The following is a 20367-nucleotide window of genomic DNA, read 5'->3' as shown; positions in this document are numbered from 1 at the left end:
AACAGTCTTCATAGTACAATACAGAATAAAAAAATAAACACTGAACAAAGCCAACCATCACACAATGACTTAGAACCGTACTGTAACCATTCATGTATTTGCACGTTCACTTCAAAATATTTATGGTTTGGTGTTCAACAAGCCCCTTCTCATGTGAATCAGAAGCAAGAGAGATCTTGAACACAACAAATATTTTAGTATTTTCCATGGAAATAGCCATAAGAAAATACAGCAGGGTTTATAACAAAGCTTCAGACTAAATGATATGCCCTAATTTAAGGGCGGACACTTTTGTCATCTGGTCAAGGTGAGGGACCAGTGCAAGTCTTACAAGTTTCACAGATTCATTTCACTCTGAGTCTTTAAAACTGTTCCCCATCTGCAGGAATCAGGATGATACCACTTCAGGCAGCAAGCAAAGAAATGGTTTAGTCCAGCACGGAGTTCTAAAACATTCCCTCACCCACATAACCCTCTTCTAAGAGACCTTAATTCATTAACTGACCTATAGTAGAGACTCAGATAAGAGCTGTCAGCACAACAGTCAGACATGCTTGGAATTCAGGCATCATCTTTTCACGTCAGTCAGCATCTGCCCCACAGCATCAACCCTCCAAACAAAATTTCTACCAATATACAAAGTTTTTCAAAAAATGGAAATGCAGAGAGATGATGTTTCTAATGTGAATGGAATAATCCTCATTATTTGACACATTCGCAATTCCATTCAACAGAAAACACTTGTGGTATAAAGGGGAATCAACCATGCCCCAGTTGGGAAACAGAGAAAAACCTGTGATATCCCATTAATTTCTTGGGATACCCAAATACAGCACAAAGGTCAGTGTTAAAAACTTAACCAACCAGTATAGCCTCAGGATGTCACATGCCTGAGGACAGAGCTCACTAACAGGCACTAAAAAACAAACGGATGATGTAAATGAGCTAAGCTGTGCTGAATGCACTTCCAAGAGCAACAATCTGCTATTTGGAAGTGTCCTAAGGAAATGTCTTAGAAAAAGAAAAATCCACACATTGTCCCTATGGAAACATTTCGGTTTTTAATTTTAAGAAATACAAACACGAATGAAACTACAATGCTTAAAATTAGCCAGAAAGTAAACTGTTAAGGAACAATTTCAAATCTACAGTACTGAACAAACAGCAGGCACTGCGGACAAAGTAGGGGAAAAAAAAACAAAAAAAAACCTAACCTGCATAAAACCGAAGCAGGAGCCCTTTGAAACACAAAGTTGTTTATACACCATGAAAATCTGAGGGCAGCAGCTGCTGCATCATTAAGAGCCAGCCCAGGGCTCACACTTCACAGCCAGAAACACCCTGGTCTCTTTAAAGACCTCTCCTAATTTAAGTTAATGACAGAAAAGGGGACCCTGTTGWCTGACAGCCCCCATACACAGTCACCCTTGCATTTGCCCTTTCCCCAAAATTCAGCTCCTTTCAGCTTACCACAACTCCTACTGTACCTGCTTAACTGGGAGAGCGAGCTGCTGGCCAAATCGCTGGACTGAGGCAAGCTGGGCAACGTTGCCGAGTGCTGCGATGCTGAAGGCAGAAGCGAAGCAGTAGTGGAGACCACGCTAGGCAGAGAACCAGCAGAAGGTAGTGAGGGAGAGGGCTCTGTCTTAGACGCTGGAACTGATGAAGTAGCTGCAACAAGTTAGAAAAAGGCATTCAGAGATGAATTCCAGCATACCTAACATCCCAAGCTGGATTCAGGAACACACTAGTATTCTCCACTTGGTTTACAAAAACCTGATGGTTGAGAACCAGTAACAGTATCATGCAGTCTGGCTATCAAAGAAAATTCAGATGGCAACAGAACTATCAATTTTTCCCTTTAAGCCTGTCACCTACAACAGATTTATGATTTTCACTGGTACATATGTAGTAAACTACAGTCTTCTGCACTTCACCTCTATTTGATTACTAGCTTTTCCCCACAATTCCATCCACATTTTAAAATTCCTTGCGTTTGATTCCAGTCCCCTTCCACAAAAGCAAATTACTGCAGTCTGMAAGGCACTGCACAAACCTACTTTTGCCTATACCTCTGCTTCTTCTCTTCCACTTATGCAGCACTTTTCAAGTCTGAAATTTGCATCGCTGGAGTACAAGGGCACATAAAACTTACCAGTTTGGAGCACTGAGTCAAAGGTATAGAATAACACAAGCTGCAGTAAAAGGCCACATCAAATACAGCATTAAGCACTTTTAATGGCCAAAGAGTTGTCAAATACTGACTTACTTTACTTGACTTCGACAGCAAGAAATGCTTAACATTGAAATTACATTTTTGGCCTAAATACGGTAGAATCAATTTACGATAAAAGTACGTTTCCAGAGGATGACTATCTTTTAATAAGACACTGAAACACTCTACCGCCCAGGATAATTCCCCTGCTGTTCCTATACTATTTTCTTTTGTCCTCTGAAGAACACAGAATTAGAAACACTCGCTCACCAATAAAACTCAAGAAGTGAGTTTAGCCCTGCCTTCTGCTGGACCATGCTTTCATACAATACCAGAGATCACTACCCAAGGGCTCAACCATTAACTTGTATGCTTGTGGGGATAAAAGTAGCCAACTTAAAACGCTCACCAAAAGCCAAATACACGCTTGAAAGTTAAGCATCACTGTTCACATTATTGTTATAGTTTTCTCCCTAAATGTCCCAAGTCAGGTTGCTGGATTGGGTGCTATGCAAAAAGAAATCAAGAGTTCTCAGCCTTGGCAATAGGCACGAGGGTGACAGAACAGAGAAGGAAATAAAAGTGACAAAAGTAAAAGCACGGTTATGAAGGAGACAACTAAATCACCTCATACTTCCTGGCAACATTCATTTAAAAATAAATAAATAAATGACATTTACAACTCTCAATATATTTAGACCAGGGCTGATTCGTTCACTTCTTAAAGTCAAAGTAGATGTCCCCTACTTAGGGGAACGAATCATCGTCTTCATTAAGAGACTTTATAAGATGCCTGGGCATGAAGTACAATAAAAAATAAAAAATAAAAAAGGAGAGAAATAGGATGGTCAGAAGTATAATAACAACAGTCATACTGTGAATGACAAGTTTTAGAGAGGATGAGATCTGGATATTAAAGAACAACAACAGCAAAGATGAGAGATGAAAAATATTATTAACTAAGGCTATTAGCAGCACATACAGAAGGATAAAGGTCAGTACTTTTAAATGGTAAAAAGAGAAGGTTCAAAATAGCTTGGATGTGTGAAACAGACACAGGGAAGAAGGTGGATTCCAGCTTACAGGCTTGAAATACAGGAAAAAAACAGAAGTCAAAAGAGAACTGGCATAGAAGAAGGGACCAATAATGCAGCTCTTACAAAGTAACTACAAAAATATTAGGAATTCTTGGAAATTCGTTTTCCATAGCAAAAAGGTAAGTCCTGTAGTGAATTTCAACACCTCATTTATTAATTCTGTACTTGAGAGTAAGAAAGTTTTCCATTTGAAAGCTGTCTTATATATTACAATCTCTTTTAAGAGGTAAGTTAACAGAAGTTGGTGCTAAGAAAAAACAATGTTTACAGGTTTGAATACTCAAGTCCTTTCTACTCATAAGTATAAATAAAAAAAGAAAGCTGCCCCACTCCTGATACAACTGAGGAGATGTTTAAGAGGAGGACAGATTTAAAATTGAAGTGTGGGAATTATAAAAGATATTAATTCACACTGCTGCCCTGAAAACTTCCATAAAGCCGCACGTAAAGGCCAGAAGAGCAAAAACTGTATTTTAATTATTTTAACTCCAGGAAGAGAGTTATAGGGGCAGTACAAGTAAAGCAGCACACTAAAAACAAGCCAATACAAAGAAGAAAATAATGCCTATATCGGAGCCAACGCTGTAGGATTTTTACTCTACTGCAAGACAGCAAGCAACCCAGCAGAGGGAGCATGGTAGTCACCCTTATTGCTCACAGGGTTGCAAGAGGGCATAAGCAGTGCTACAGGCAGTAAGAGATAYTTTAAAAGAATGTGGCTTTGTTTCACTACCACTAAAGGCTAATCACAGCTTCCCAAATGGGAATTGGAAAAATTGGTAAAAATAATAATTATTATATTTTTTTTTAATATGTACACACACACACACACAAGTTTTGGGCAGAGGAATTAAAATGTAAAAAAAAACCCCACAAACATGGCAACTTTTCTAACTCTAAGACTGCCCAGGGTTGCACATTTGGGTATATATTTAATAAGACTAATTTCATATATTGGTATTAGCCAATTAGCAAGCTGTACATTCTTTGCAAGTACAAAATAAACTCAAATTGGTCAACAATAAACAGCGAGAACTGTACAAAACCTTCAACCAGGTATCACTGCTACTATTGTGTGCATACCAAGTAGTAAGGAAAGGTCAGAAAGAGAGTCTTGTGTATAATGGAGCTTTGTAAAAACTTACTGTCAAGAGTTGGCTGTGTTCGAACACCACTGTGCCCATTCTGTAAACAAAGGAGAAATGAATAAGTCACCTTACAGCAGTATATTAAATTTTCAGACTGATTCACACATACAACATGCTTCATGCAAAATTCTATGTTCATTCTAAACTTAAAGACAATAAAGGTAGAAAATTAACTTGTTACTGCTTTTAACAAAACCACATAATAAAGTTGTCTCAAGTGCAAGGTGTCCTGAACATACAGAACCCCATACACTGCCCAAACTACACCCATCTGAAAGAGACTTTCCCATGTATGGTATACAACATAAACTTCAGGTTCACACCGATATGCAAGAAAGAGAATTGCGTTAACATATAGGAAATGGTTGTGCTTTTGATCTAATGCAACTCACAATTTTAACTATCCAAGTTACACAGAGACGCCAAAACGCCATTTTTTTCCATTGAAAGATAAGACTTGAGAAGCACCAGTTGTTTTTTGGATAACGCTGGAGTACAGAAGTGGATAGTCTATGCTTGATCCTCACCAGTACATACGAGCTAGTGCAGAAGACAAGTGTGACTGAGCCATTACATATNAAAAAAAAAAAAAAAAAAAAAAAAAAAAAAAAAAACTTAAATTCTCACAAGTTCCTTAAGCATTTAATAAATTAAGTTCTCTTAAAACAAACCTACATTCCTTAAACAAAGAGAGTAGGTGCTTTTGAATGCCTCCAGAGACAGAGATCCTCTCCATCCTAGACTAGATCTCCCATATGCTTTTAAAAATAAAACATGAAACTAATTCCCACTGGTGTTTAAATCTAACTAACAGAAGAGTAATGCTGCAGGAGCCACAAACAGTTTTGGATCCATTTGCTAGGTGCCATATAAACTTAATAAATGATATTACCTTTGGACAGAAACTGTCAAGATATGGCAAAATATCATGACTAATATTTATATAGAGAGATAGTTCCTTTCTTAAAAGCTAAGCTTCAGGGAAGGAAACTCAACTAGAATGGTAAGTGTTACTAAGAAAAAAGGTCAGACAGCAATTTAAGATGTCAAAACCCATAAGATCAGAGGCTACTGTATCCCAAATACAGTATGGCAAGAAAATGGCTACACGATAAGAAAAAGTAAGAACAGAATGGCCTGGGAATCAAAGATACCACTTGGTTTGGTTAAACGTATTAAAATAGCAGGGTAATACAAGTCTAACGTGGATAACATGAATATTTAAACTCTTTTCAAAGTCTTATTTCTGAAATTCGCTCACCGTAACTGCCACAGGGGTTGATTCGGACGGAGCCATGGAGCTTTGGTACGCTATCCTACTATGCACAGAACTCTGGTCATAGGAGGAAGTTGTTGTTACTGGGCTAGTGCTCTGGGATGAGCAGGTCAGACTGGAAGAGGTGATGGCAGAGGTTGTGTAGGTGGACTCCTGTACTGTATTGGATATTGGCAAAGAGGTATTCAAAGGATCACTGGAAAAAGTAAAAGTTATTTATCATCTTGGTAAACGTCATCTCAAATACCTTCATGAAAATATCAGCTCCTATACAATTATCTAGAACCATGTAAAATATATTCAAATCCACATTATTTATATTAGAAAACCTAATAATGAAAAACCTATAATTTTGCTTTGGGGGATCAAACATCATAATCCCACTTTTTTAAACCACTAGGTCCACAGAAGTCTGGTATATGATGAGATAGGCCTAATCTCTTGCAATAGAATTCTAATACTACAATAATAGTCTAAGAATGAACTACACAAAGAGGAAAAAATACTCTAAAAATATACAAGACTTTTGCTTTCTATACAGCTTAAATCATTTATGAACTATAAGTCAAAGTTCATTTTTACAGTATTTTTGAAAAGGTTTCTGGTAGTTTTTTACTGAAGCAAAATTTTTGATGAAGAAACAAATAAGTGTTACTAGTATGGTTGTATTTATCAGTGGCAAGTTTAGCATTTAAGTCAGAGCTTCTGCATACTCTTTTCTCATCCTTTAGGAACATTAGATCTGCAATCTGGCACCAAATTATTGACACAGATATATAATGTACAACATTCATCTCTCCTTGATCAAAAGCAGAAGAATTGGGGCTCTGAGGAAATAAACCCTCAAAAAGATTTGAAAAACAGGACAATTAAACATGAGAAAGTAATACTTAAAAGGGCAGCTTATTGGAGGTTATTTACATGCATGTCATCTCCAGCTTCTAACTCACTCATCCAAGGAGATTTTGATTGCCATTAGAAAAGAGATTCCTCTTAAGATGCCATCCACAGAAAACACAGAGTCTTACGAGTCATCATATTTCCCCCTTCCGTTACATGGTAACCTTGCCTTGACATTTTTGGCACAAACTTGACCCTTGAAGAGGACACATAAGAATACACAAAGGGAATTCGCACGTACTTTACAGATTTTGAGTACAAGCTATTGTTGGTCGCCTGGCTGGTATTCTCGTTGCTTGAAGTTGATCCAAACTCTGGGAGTGCAGGCTCTGACCCAAACTCCAGAGCTCCAAACTGAACATTTAACCCCGTCACATCAGCTGATCCAGGCATCTCCACTGCAGAGGCAGGAATCTTAAACAAACAAACAAGTCACAATTCCTTCATATACACTAGCTAAAAGTATACAAAAATAACATCCTCCCCTCCTTTAACTACAGGCTTATTCAATTACCACCTCAACGTTTGCTGCTAACTTCATCTACCACAACCCTCCAGTTTGCATTATATAAATTAACTATATTTTTGTAACTTGAAAATCATATATTGATTCTATGCCCTGATTTGGAGCTGAAAGAGTGAGCCATGATATTCTGTAATATGAAGGTGTCATCCATGTTCATCCCCCTTCATTCAACATTCATCTTGTAGACACCACTAAGTCAATCCAAAATCACTCAGAACAGTTATTTTCCACACAGAGCAATCAGGTATGTGCTTGGGAAAAACAACATCACTGTATTTTGGACTGTAAAACTACCTAGCTTAGAATTTCCTCCTTCATAAACAAGAAATACACCACACACTTGCTCTCCTCCTCCCTAGTAATTTACAGTATGTGTTTATAGAGGACTAGCTCCACTGAATTACACACCTTGGATGCCGGAGTTATCCTCCGCTTTTGTGGTTTCATCTGTTTCTGCTGGGTTTGATGGGCAGTCACTGCCTGGTTATCCATAGATATGCTGGGGAGCTGCAACATTTTGCTAACAGTTGTAGACGTGTCTACTGGCGACGGCTCTCGGAGCTTTACCTGGGAGGAGAAGGACTCCAACCCAGGAGGAGGAACAGGGACTGCCTGTGTTTGTTGCTGCTGTCGTTGAGTCAGCTGGCTCAGAACTGGAGATGGTTCAGGCTGGGATTTAAAGTCTAGCCAGCATTTGGAAAAAGAAATACCAAAATTAAAGCATTAAAATCTGCTCTCAGAGCTTCTACTCTTTATGTTAAGAACTGGGGCGGGGGGGAGCTCAACACAGCTTACAGCTATGCCATGCTTTACTTGACACAGTTTACGGCTATAGTGTGTACCCTCTCTTTCAGGTATCATCACGGGTTTAACATCGAACATTACCGCTGCAATAATAAAAGCCAACACCTTATTTTCCCCACATTAAACAAAGTTTTGAGCTAGCATTATTTAACTTTCTTTAAAAATACGAGAACATATACCTATTTTTACAGTCACATAGTATTATCACACATTAGGCCTCAAAACACTGTCATGGCTTATTTTAGTCAAACACTGCAATTTTCACTACAGTTAACTGTGCTTCTAAATTGTGGTTACTTTCAAAGGGTCTGGAGTTGCCATTTAGAGGTATTATGAACTAGGATTTACTGACCCTGAAAAGGAGAAAACTTTCAGCACAAGCAGGAAGTCATCTATCAGTCTAATCTGTCTGAAAGTCAAGAGATACTAGACATGGGTAGTTTTTTTCCAAGTCTTCCCTTTCATAGTTTTCAGAGAGTGAAAGTCAAGCAATGGCTCAGAGCAGTGGCTAATAACCATAAGAGATCCACAGTACTCACAATATACGAGATTTGTATATTCAGTTGGTAAACTGCATTAGAAAGCAACTTAAAATGTACATAAACATTTTAGCTGCGTTACTGTGTGCAAAAGATTATAACTGCTACCAAATTGGCTGCTTATCTATTTGGAAACATGCATAGACACATATAAACACAAGAGAGATACAAGACCTATCTTTCTTCGCAGTGAGAGCACTGCCACAAGCTACACTGCCAAAAAAAAGTTCATGCCATTTTTACCCCTGTTTATCCTAATTTTACTCAATTAAATGAAAAATCCATACAGTTATGAAAAGAAAAAATACATAATCTGCATCATTATCCGCAGGTGTGGACTTGTACGTGAAGGAAAAACACTGAGATGGGACGCTCATTATGAAGAAAAACACTCATTGCAAATTCATGCAATGGTTAGGAGGGAAAAAAACGAAAAAAGAGAAAGACAAAATATGGTACGTCTTTATACTCAGCTAGAAGCAGCACAGACAGAAGGACCAAAATGAGTATTTTTCACAATTTGTTGAGAAACAAAGACATTAAATTTCCATTTAAATTTTAAGTACATTAATTCAAAGACATCATTACATGAAAGCTCAACAACTTCTAAAGATGCACCGCTTCTACTGATAAGTTTTGAGAGATTTAAGCCTATTTTGTGATATATTCATAACATCATTATCAGCAAATAAGTGGAACTTTAAATGTTCCATCCAATCATATTATTAGGACTATCATATCTCTATCATAGATTAGGATAGAGAGAGAAAGAGGAAACTATGTCAAAGCACTTACCAAACTGACTAAGGACTGAGGACTGAGAAATGGGGGGCTTTAGATCCCAGGATGATGTGGTAGTCGTGGTAGTGGTGGTAGAGCTACTATTGTTTTGTTGAGAGGTAAACTGACCCAAACCCGGAGATTTCAACTGGTCCAAGATTTGGGATCCAGTAGAGTTTGCCAATTTAGAGGATCCAAGTTCTCCAAATCCAGAACAGAGAACTGCAGACTAGCAAAACACACATACACACACAAAAAAAAAGGGGGGGGGGAGAGAGATAAGTATGTAGTAAATAATTTGAACATACCCTTAAGATCAGTGCCTACAGCTGCTACTTGGCAACAGTTCAACCCTTTTCAGCTCTAGATTACTAATAAAAGACCAACTAAAAATTCAGCTGTTGCAGTGTAAGGCCATATCCTTTGCTTATGCATTGATGTACTTCCACCACGATGCCTGGAATAGTGCCAATTTACCTGAATCCACACACCTCAAAATACCACATATTTACTGTTAGGTTATGGAATAAAAAGCTCATCTCCACATGCACTACGGAGCGCAGAAGCACAACGGCAGGAAGGGGAACCCAAATTACCTACTTAGAGGAACTGTCCGGGCTCCTCCCAGAGCTCTCCCAGGAGAACATCAGTCCCATTGTCCAAGTGTGAAACCCAGCAAGATGAGTCAACRGGAGCAGTTCTCCAGAGCACCTTTCAGACTGAGGGGGGGTTACTGCCTAAGTGCAGTATTATGCATTATGAGATGCAGAGGAAGAGTGTTTTGGGATTGTGCAAGACTTATTATGGGATGTTTAGGGGAGAAAGGGAGGCATCCAGGCTATTTGGAGAGGAACAAATATGAGAAACTAGGGGAATAAGGGGATAAAGAGGACCTGTCACGTGTAAATAGGTGGTTGTAGGCTTGTCTGGCCATGCCCTGTGCCTGATTAGTGCAGTCTGTCCTATCTTCTTATTAAATTCCTTTCTCTTTTCCTGGGTGAGGGACTCTCTATTCTGTGTGCATGTGTGTGCATGGGGGGATGGGGGCACGCATATCTGAGTGCAGCAACTGCAGTCAGACCACAGGTAGTAAGGGCCCATGCATCTGTGGTGCCAGCAAACTGGAGAGACCAAAGTAAGTGAAATTAAGTGCCAGCAACTGGAGGGGGGAACATGAGTCAGAGGGCTGATGCGTCTGCGGTGCCAGCAACTGGAGCGAGCGAGGATACGCAAGTGAGCGTGCAATCGCTAACAAACCTCAAGCCAGAGGAACAGGCAAAGCGACCTGAGAGCCCTGTGTCTGTCTGTCTGTCTCTCTCTCAGGGCAAGACCACAGGGGAGCTGGCTAACAGAGGGACCAGGGGAGTCCCAGGTGACTGCCAGGGAGACCATAGGATCTGGGGGTCAACTGGGACACCCGCTTGGGCGTGCGTGTCTCTCTAAGGGCAAGCCCACAGGAGCAGCTGGCTACTGGGGAGATCAGGGGAGTCCCAGCTGACTGCCCGAGACACCATGGGGTCAACTGAGACCCATCTGCATATGTGTATCTAGTGCAAGTCTTGCGTGTGCTCGGTGTGTGCATGTGCACACACGTGCATGGGAGGGCTAGGAAGGGGGTCTGTACCAGCAACTGGAACATGGCTGCCAGCCTTTGGGACTCATGTGTCCAGATGCCAGCAACTGGGGAGACTGGGGATCTAGGGCCAGCTACTGGATGGGCTGAATATCTAAGCTCAGCTGCTGGAGGCATCCACGCTGCACACGGGTATGTCTACGGGCCCCCTAACGGACCTTCTTCCTGATCAGCCAGAGGGGAACAGGCTGAGGCTGCTGGTGCTGTTTGTGTGAGCACAGTGTGCATCTGTCTGTGTTGATATATATGGCTGGCTGTGTATATATGTTGTATACGCGTGTTTGTGTAGATGCCTACTGGGAATACATTCTCAGCCTCACTACTGGTTGGACCTGGGATCATGGAGCTGGAGCAGCATCACTCCATTGAGCTAGTGGGTTTGGCCACCCAACCTAAAATTTACTAATAGTATTCATTATTTGAGAAGCTTCTCAAGTGCCCAATTTCAAACCCTCAAAATTATTAAAGAAGGGAAGCCACTTTTCTTCACTCCAGAAAACTCAGAAATAGTCAGTTTTCCACAAAGAGCAGTCAGATATGTGCTTGGAAATACCACATCATAGTTTTCTGGTATAGAACTTCACTTTATAAACAAACAATTTCATCCCAAATCAGGATGCATTAAACTCATCTGTTCTCTATTCAAAAATTAATACAAGTACTTCATGTAGACTAAGAAAGAACCACCTAGCAAAAACAGAAAAAGTAATGTATTTTACATTTTTGTGAGGATATTCTTAATCTGGTTCCTTCAACATCTGCATCCTGAATTTTACAAATATTGAAACATCTCATGAAATAGTCATTACTGGAAGAGCTATTTGCCTTGAAATATTTACTCTTCAAGATGTAGAGTATTTAGAAACCATAAGACAATTTTACCAGACTCTGAGGAGAATAGGAGTTTACAGCACTGGAGCTGCCAGTTCCTGATGCCATCTGGGTGCTATGCTGAGAATTTGTGAAGACTAGGGCTTGGCCAAAGGTCTGCTGCTGGGGAGCCTCAAACGAGTTGCCTTCTGTTTCTTGGGTGGAAGTCACAGGCTTTTGAAGCAGTGTTACCAAATCAATGCTGTAAGAAAAAGCAAAGTTTAGCTGGAATAAACATGACAGTTACGCAGTGTTGAAATTGAAGAAAGCACTAACGATACATAGATGAAGCTGCCATACTCTGAATTAAGTCTTTGTGACTCTTGCTTGTCTACCTACCATACAAGAACTCTCCACATGACAAGGTGGAATAGAGGTTTCTACTAGAAAGGGAAATTCTGCTAGCTGAGACTTTCCACTACAAAGAGAATCTAAATATTTTTTTCACTTTTCCTCAAATATTATCACCTCCTACTACATCATGCATCATATAAAAGTAACCTATACGATTAATATAAGCATGTAACCGGAGACAAGTGATAAAAGAGATGTCACATTTCAGTGAATTCTACCTGCTAGGCCATTATACGTATCAATAATCCACATCCCCTGTACATCACACAATCCTTCTACAAAGAGTAAGGGATCAAAGGCCTACCCCTGTATAAGTTGGGCATGAGGATGGTAACGGATGAAGTCACACAAGCAGCAACTCAGTGAATGCCTGATTACATGGAAGCTGCCGGAGCAGCAGAAATAGAAGCTAAGTTTCTCAGATAGTAGGCACATATCCAAAATTACTCTAACACATATACCTAAGCAGGGTAAGAAACATGTATTTTCATATGTTTAGCATGGCTTATTACTGCCTAACATGTTTAGCAGAGGTTTATCCAAGGTAAAACAAAGCATTCATACACTAAAAAAAAAATACTCCAAAGATTCTGACTGAAGTTTATCCTAAATACACTGCAAGCTTGGGCTGAAGAGCTGCTTTTAGCACCTTTATCAGTATGGATAAAGTATACTAGAGATATTGATCAGATACTGAAGCAAGTATCCAAAAGGTTTCTTTTAGGAAAGGAAAACAAACAAACAAAAACAATAGCTAGAACTTGAATTTATAAACTGCAATGTTTTCTAAAATAATTTGAGGGACATCCACTTGGGAAAGTATTTACATCAGAACTAATGCGTATCACTTTTAAGAAGAAGAATATAAACCCTACAATAACTGACACCATGCCACCTCCAAGTCCCATCCACGCTGTAAGCAAAGTTTTACTGTACTCTTAAGTATAGCAGTAAAGCTGTATCAAGATGTTTGGGACCATAAGGCCATCTAGTTTTCAGATATCATGCTTTTTGACCACAGAAATACTGATCGAGCAGCTTTAACCTGCCTTCCTGTAACCTGAGGAAGTGTTAGCTAAACCAGGCAACTATTTCCACATCGCCATTTGTCAGGCACTGAGTGAAGACAAAGAAAAGCAAAGTAAGGCAGCAACTACCATATTTTTGGTTCTTTATATGAAATCACTACCTTAAGCAAAGGCAAGTAACCTCGATGATCATCAGGAAATTCACCTTCTTGCTAATGCAAGCTTTTCTGTTAACATATTTGTCAGAGATGCATTCTGAACACTTCTTGAAGCTGGAGGGTCTGGCTTCCCATTTTCTGCACAGCAATGTCAGTGCTTCCTTTTCAAAAGCAGAACACTTTTTTTCCCTACTATATAGTAGTCTTTGTGTAAAAGAGACAATCTTCGCAGTATTATCCTCATGGATTTGACAAACTTGGCTCCACATCCACAGTCAAATATAGGTAACATAGGAACACACAGAATCAATTATTTGCAAGTAAGGCTTTCACAATTTTAAAATTGGCTTGAGCAATCTCTGACCAGGACTGTCCTTGTGTTTTATTCAACATATATTTTAATACGTGCAAGCTAATATTGCTTCACTAAGTGAAACATTTTTTCGTATAGAAAAGGTGGAAGAAGAGCTTACCTTTGTCCAGGAGTAACATGATTCTCAGCTGGAACGGAGGAAGCAGTAAAGACCTTCGTTTCAGAAAGCTGAAAGAGAGAGAAAGAGTATTTTAATCATAAGCATGTTGACACTTCACTGCTGCAACGTCTGCAGAAATTCCATCTTGGTCACACACTTTCAGATAACAGTAATGTCAGACTACCACTACAACCAGTCATGATGCAGCTCCCTTTAAAAAGCTAAGAAAACTTAGTCCAACTTCAATAAATTCTTTTCCACAGAATCATGTACCAATTTAGCTAAAATGTTATGAAATTTAATTTATTGAACACACCAGCGCAACCATGTCAGTTTGGGCAACAGTTGGTTTAAGGAAAGATTATACCAGTAGAAACTAACTAACATGACAGCAAATATATCATCAGTGTAAAGCCAGCTTATACAGACATAATTTAGGACTTCAGCAGAGGAGCTCTGATAAATCCTGTTGCAGAAGTCTAACACACTGCACCATTCCTGGTTATTCATTTCATCTATACCTTTGCTTTACGTTTCAACTCACATCACCATTCAGATACAATAAAGACAGAGCAACTTGCACAGGTACTGGTTGTTGGGGGACTGGGGAGGTTTGGGGGGAATTTTCTTTTCACTGTTTTTAACTCCATTTTTCAGACAAACTGTTTAAACAGCTGCAGCTGCCTAGCGCTAATTCCCTTCTTTTGACAAGAAAACTTATAATTAGAAAAGCTCTTAAACTTATATGGGTTAGGTTTAACAAGATAAAAATATGTATATATAGTGGTCATCTTTTAAATTAAATTTGCACAATACAACTCTTAACTACATTGGTGTAACTCTGCATTGAACTAAAGAATAACTGACCTATTCAAACAGTTACAAAGAACCCCATTAGAATGTGATATTTGAATACAGCTCTTGCAGGAAATTATGCATTTTTAATTGCATATACTGGTAGCAGCCCATATTAAAGGACATCAAGGACATGAGACAATTTCAGCTGCCATCCCATGGGCAGCTCCACTGAAAGCACATATATAACTGAATATATTCATCTGATTGGGATTCTCCTATGGAACACTGTTGATTTAAGCAGGACACAGTAGGGCTGACTGGGAGCAATTGCTTAGCACTCAAGAGGCAAAGTTTGAGCCCTGTTACACAAATGGGAGTAAACTGACAGGCGAGGGAAATATTTCATGTACTCTGCTAGCATCCACCTACATGCAACACTGTGTTATGGGGAAAAAAAAAAGAAAGAAAAAAAAAGAAATTTGCCACAGTTCCTCCCTCCATTTCCTTCCCATTCCCTGCTGCCAATACACATTTTAATCTCAGCTCCCTGGAACAGATTCCAGCTCTCTGTTCTGCGAAAACTGCTGCATGCCCACAACACTATGTACCGACCAAAATTAAGAAAGAAATTTCAGCTCAGGTCTATTTGCAATAAAAAAAGGCTCTTCCTCTGTTGTTCAGTCCTATTCCCACCTTATGTGTTGTTTTAGAACAAGTTGTACTGCAGTATTTGTAGCATTGTGAGATTCCTGCATTATATGGTTCAAGGAGGTCAGCTAACAGCAGAGTGGCAGCCTATGGTCTGCAGTCCCATGGTTAAATATTAAATTCTTTGTAATGCCAACAGTTTCTCACACCCACTTAATCCAGAATAAGACCAGCTGTGGCCAAAACACTGATGAACCCTGAAAACTAAGCAAATCAAGGAGACTGAGGATGCCTGTGACAACCCAAAAGCATGCTCTAAGTACGAGGGAGGCATCTTTCTCCTCAAATAAACTGGCACACAAAGTCTCCAGCTACCTGCTACATTCAAGTTGAAGCTACGCGCCGTGGCAAACACTGCCACAAGCTCAAAACCAAGCAACTAAGCCTGCTGGGATTACGGCATTTGTCAGAATGCATAATACATGCAGCAGCTGAAAAGTTCTTTGTTACACAGACGTAGCTACTGCTTCTTAGAAGTAGTATTATCCTCCCCGACAAAACTGGTGAGGCTAACCATACGTTACACTTGAATCTTTCACTTCAGCATCAGCATACCTATGCATTTCAGCTCTTGTACCTATGGTAAAATCCTTCTCCAGTCACCAAGCAGACAACATATTTAACAACATCCTGTTAACATTTACCATCTCCTACGGCCAGTTGATACGGGATGAGAACAGGCAAAAATATACTCAAGCATCCTGATAAAAATCAACACCAACAAATTAGAAACAACAAAACTTCATTACTGTTTTGATATCAGGTACTGAAGTTAAAGAAATTAAAAACAAGTTCTCATACTGTTTGCTGGTAAAAGAAACACTCTAACTAAAGTATACTTTCAAAATTTTTAAAGTGTTGCTGTTGTTTCAAATAAAAACTACAACTACCAATATTGTTCAGGAAATGTTTGCCTTCATCCACTTTCCAGCAATCTGTATGAGTTCTATTTCTCCTCTGTTGACAGTTTCTGCAGTTAAACTTTATTTTCTTTAGATAGGAGAAAATGATCACAAATTTAATAGGAAAACACAGAGCTGTCTATATTACCTCAAAATGTATCTGGTCCTTCACTGTCCAAACCCTGAATATCCCTTTAACAAGATACAACTTCCTATTTTTAAACAGCAGGTAGTTTCTCACTATTTAACAGTACGCTGACAACCAACTATACTTGTTCAATACAGGACTATTAGATCGCAAAATCTAATCCTTCCCAGATCGAAAAAAAAACCATTAAACTTCACCCAGCTGCTCATATACTGAACTTGGTAACTTATATCTGACTAGAGAACAATACATTTAACCAAAAATACTCTTTAGAAAAGCACCTGGTCTTTATTTGCAGACAGAAAATACGTTAGCTTCCTTGGTCATTTCAATAGTTTCAATAGTTCATTGCTAGAATTGTTTAATTACACATTTAAACGTATGGGTCTATCTTCCATCCACAGGCTCGTATTATGCCTTTTCTGCTAGATTAAAAACAGAACCCATTATATTCTAATAAAGTAAAATTTTCACATTTATTTCAGTAAACTATGCTGACAAAACTTAAAATCTCACTCTAAAGCACCTTTTTCATCAGTAAATAATTTTCAGCTATTCCCCACAACTTCTGTTTTGTAAAAGCACTGAATAATTGGTTGTAGTACTTCAGAATCAAGTTCAGTAGAGTCCAAATACAAAAACATCAATCAAGAATGATTAGGGGAGAGGGAAGAGTACCTACATGCAAAAAGACTACAATAGCCTTTTTTTTGCCAAAGCATCATGCCTGTAGGAGATCATGCCGACCTGTTCTTTTTCACTATTGTGCCCCTATAACCCTGAAATTCTTCAGTCACTGCTTTCCAAAAAACAGCCCCTTGTTCTAAAAGCAAGCCTTGCGTTCCTCATTCCTATAAAAGAAATACACACTCGGCTATATCAAAGCACTTTTCATTAGAACAGGCCGAGTCTAGCAAGAGTTCCAGATTTCTCTGCATGACAAGCTTACTTTCATTCGCCATTCCAATAATTTTTGCATTTCCCCACACATTTTATCCAGCAGCAATTTTATGCTTACTTCCAAATCATTGATAAAGACACTAGATGGCATCTGGCCTAAGCCTGGATTCCCGTGCAGCCCTCCTGGAAATGCTCACGTTCAATAAGGACCCTCTTGCAAAAGACTACTTGCTGAAAGCTGCAAGTCAGATCTTAACCACTAGCGTGTTTTGTGATATCACACAGCTGTTTTTAAGAGACAACAAAAGATGCAAGATCAAATCTCTTAGGAGGACATAGTCTATCGTCACAGCTAACTCATAATTTACTTAAAGATCAAGAACAGCTTTATTCAAGAAGGACCTGTTTTCCATAAAACTCCATTTAGTGGCACAAACTGTATTCCTACACTTTCATTTTTTAAATCAGACTAACCATTTTTTCCTTTATTTTTCCCCCAGGCAGGTTTGGGGCTTTTTTTTTTTTTTTTTTGCAGCTCTCCATTTCATTCACTCATTCTGAGCATCAGCCTATCAACACTTTCTTCTAGGTTTCAGGGCTTTTTTCATCATTCCAAAATTAATAAAAATTAATGACAGGTTAGAGATTTCATTTGCTGCTCATTTAAAATTCATGTGCAAATTACCCAGGTCTAATAATTGAAAAACTAACTAAATCTGTCCCCAGTCAGCATTGCTCAATATCCCTCCTATACTGTAAAAGCTGCATTACACCAGCACCAAACAGGGTAGAGAACCAAAGCCAGATATTTCACTACCCTTAGCACGCCACTCGCATACATTGCAGATATAGAGGACAGACTTAAAACTAGCATCAAAAGCTGGCATCTTTAACTGATACTGGAAATAGGTAACATTTGAGAGTTTGTTTGATTTCCTCCAAACACACATCCTCCTTAGCAGCTAAGGACAGAGTTTTTGTCTCTGTTCCACGACATTCACACATTTCTGGGGATAACAGTGACATGCCACCCTACATGGGGAGGCAGGAGGGATGAATTTTGAGACAATCTCTTACTCTTGTGAAAATAAACTTGAAATAATAGATGTTCCCATAAAAGATGAAAAGCTTCTTAAAAGCTTTATTTTCCTTTCCATACTTCCTTGTTACCTGATTTGTTCTCTAACCTGCTCAGGCACAGTGATTTGGTACAGTAGACTGAATGACAACTTAAAATCACAAACATTTAAATAATAAATAAAATATGCCAAATATTTTGCAGACATGAAAACAAGTCTCACCTGTTAAAGAACTAGAATAAAGATTGTTCTAGTACTTTAGACAACACATCATGATGAAACACAAGAATGAAGTGATAACTTCATCATACTACTAGCTCCCTTTTTAATGTTCTGAACATCAAGAGGACTGATTGAAATAATTATATATATTTCAACCAAACAGATCAAATGATGGGTCTAAACTTGACAGTAAGCTGTAGCACTAAAAAATAATTACATAAAAATCTTGTGATACTACGGCTTTAAATCTCTGCACAGTATTAGGGGAAAGTATGCAATTAACACTCATCAGTGTTAAGCAGCAGAGAACTATAACTCATTAATACTTAATTTGGGACACAACTTAAAATGTTATTATACATTAGTAGTCCACGCAGCAGAATAAATGAATATTTTTAAATTAAATTTTATTCAAAAAGATTACCTAAATATATACTGTTTTAAACAAGAATTACAGGGATAAACATGCTAAGAAGTATAATTGCATACCTACAGCAAAGCATTATTTAGAACATTTAATTTCTGAAGACAACACACAGACTCTGAAAAGGGTAAATAATGAATGCTGTCTATCCAGTGAGGTACACTTACATCTTCATTCCAGTCTTCTGCTGTCCATTCTTCTATTGAATTTTTCCATGCTCCTATTGTAATTTGGGGAAGGAAAGAAAACCAGTTAAAAGCTAAAAGCACAACATTGTATTTCAACCTTTCTGCATTAAAAGCCATCCTGTTCTTATTATTAGTGGAACACAAAGCAAGGAGGATGGTGGCTGAAAACATGGAAAGCTCTTGAAAATTGGTCTGCAGTTCTAAAAATTTGGAAGTTTTTTATTATTTTCTTTTAGCTTTATCTATGATTTCAGGAATTTCTTAGCCAGTATGGTACCAGACATAGCTTACATGAACATATCTGCAACAAGAACGATCAACACCAAACATGGGCAAGAACCTGTATACCTGTCTACAATAACAGTGAGAGGTTACTCAACCCTTCTACTGGATCTTCAAGATCCAGTCCAGAGTCTAAACAAAACACAACCAGAACACCTGCTCTGACTTTCATAATCCTACTTTTAGGCATACATAAATTTGAAACCCAAGCTATGCCTCTAGACGCTCCTTTCCAACGTGCTAACCCTCTTCTCAGAAGAGAACAACCCCATTCCCTTCCCCTGACAGGGCAATCTTATTTTAAAACTTATATAATCCAGATAGCAGCACCAGAAGAGTCAGTAAGCTGCCACTGTAACAGCAAAATACCGCTTCCTGTAACTGATTTGGCAAACAGTGGAGCACAGCACAGAGACTACAGCATGCAGCAATGGTAAAACTACAGGAAATGAGTCTAAAGTTTTAAAAAACTGATCCCTTCCAGAGGAAGCAGCAGAAACAGACATGCAAGAGCAACAAACGGTCTCAAGGCCTCGTCAACCAGCATAAGCACAAGTAAGGTTATCCCAGCAAAAAGCAGAGCTTTCATTAAACTCTGTAACCACAAGCAAAGAAAACACCAGCAGTAAAATTCCTGGTACCATCACCTTTGCTCAAGTCCAAAAGCAGAAGAGGAAATACTTTAACCATATCCTTTTATTTAACCAGGAACCCTCTGCAACAAATTCATTCAGAAACAAAGCCCCCTGAAGACAGCATCAAATCCAGTCTGCGCTAATCCGATCACTAGATTAGTGCATTCTTCTGCACATTTTACAAAGCGGCATCTAGGCCAGAGTAGGGTTGAATGGCACTAATCCAGCGAACTCAACAAGCCTACCACAAAGATATACACATACAGGGGAGAGCAGACAG

General features: G+C 38.9%; 1 protein-coding gene and 2 non-coding genes across 10 annotated transcripts in view; all 3 read right to left on the bottom strand.

The window, feature by feature from the left end:
• Positions 1–20367, bottom strand: part of UBAP2 (ubiquitin associated protein 2) — an 81719-nt gene that overhangs the window by 9269 nt on the left and 52083 nt on the right. For all 8 annotated transcript variants that reach the window (XM_026083715.1, XM_026083712.1, XM_026083716.1 and 5 more), the window contains 9 exons: positions 19150–19202; positions 13802–13869; positions 11801–11990; positions 9301–9514; positions 7571–7845; positions 6878–7050; positions 5722–5932; positions 4458–4497; positions 1488–1671 (listed from right to left, as the gene is read on the bottom strand). In XM_026083715.1, the coding sequence (XP_025939500.1) occupies positions 1488–1671; positions 4458–4497; positions 5722–5932; positions 6878–7050; positions 7571–7845; positions 9301–9514; positions 11801–11990; positions 13802–13869; positions 19150–19202 (1408 nt within the window). The remainder of the gene's footprint in view (positions 1–1487; positions 1672–4457; positions 4498–5721; positions 5933–6877; positions 7051–7570; positions 7846–9300; positions 9515–11800; positions 11991–13801; positions 13870–19149; positions 19203–20367) is intronic.
• On the bottom strand, positions 7362–7445 carry LOC112974601. The gene has a single exon (XR_003256339.1). It is a non-coding gene; the product is annotated as a small nucleolar RNA SNORD121A (small nucleolar RNA).
• LOC112974602 lies at positions 11408–11491 on the bottom strand. The gene has a single exon (XR_003256340.1). It is a non-coding gene; the product is annotated as a small nucleolar RNA SNORD121A (small nucleolar RNA).

The sequence above is a fragment of the Apteryx rowi genome, unplaced genomic scaffold (genome assembly GCF_003343035.1).
Source record: "Apteryx rowi isolate R43461 unplaced genomic scaffold, aptRow1 scaffold_612, whole genome shotgun sequence".
Lineage (NCBI taxonomy): Eukaryota > Metazoa > Chordata > Aves > Apterygiformes > Apterygidae > Apteryx > Apteryx rowi.
This window is presented reverse-complemented; position numbering and strand designations above follow the sequence as displayed.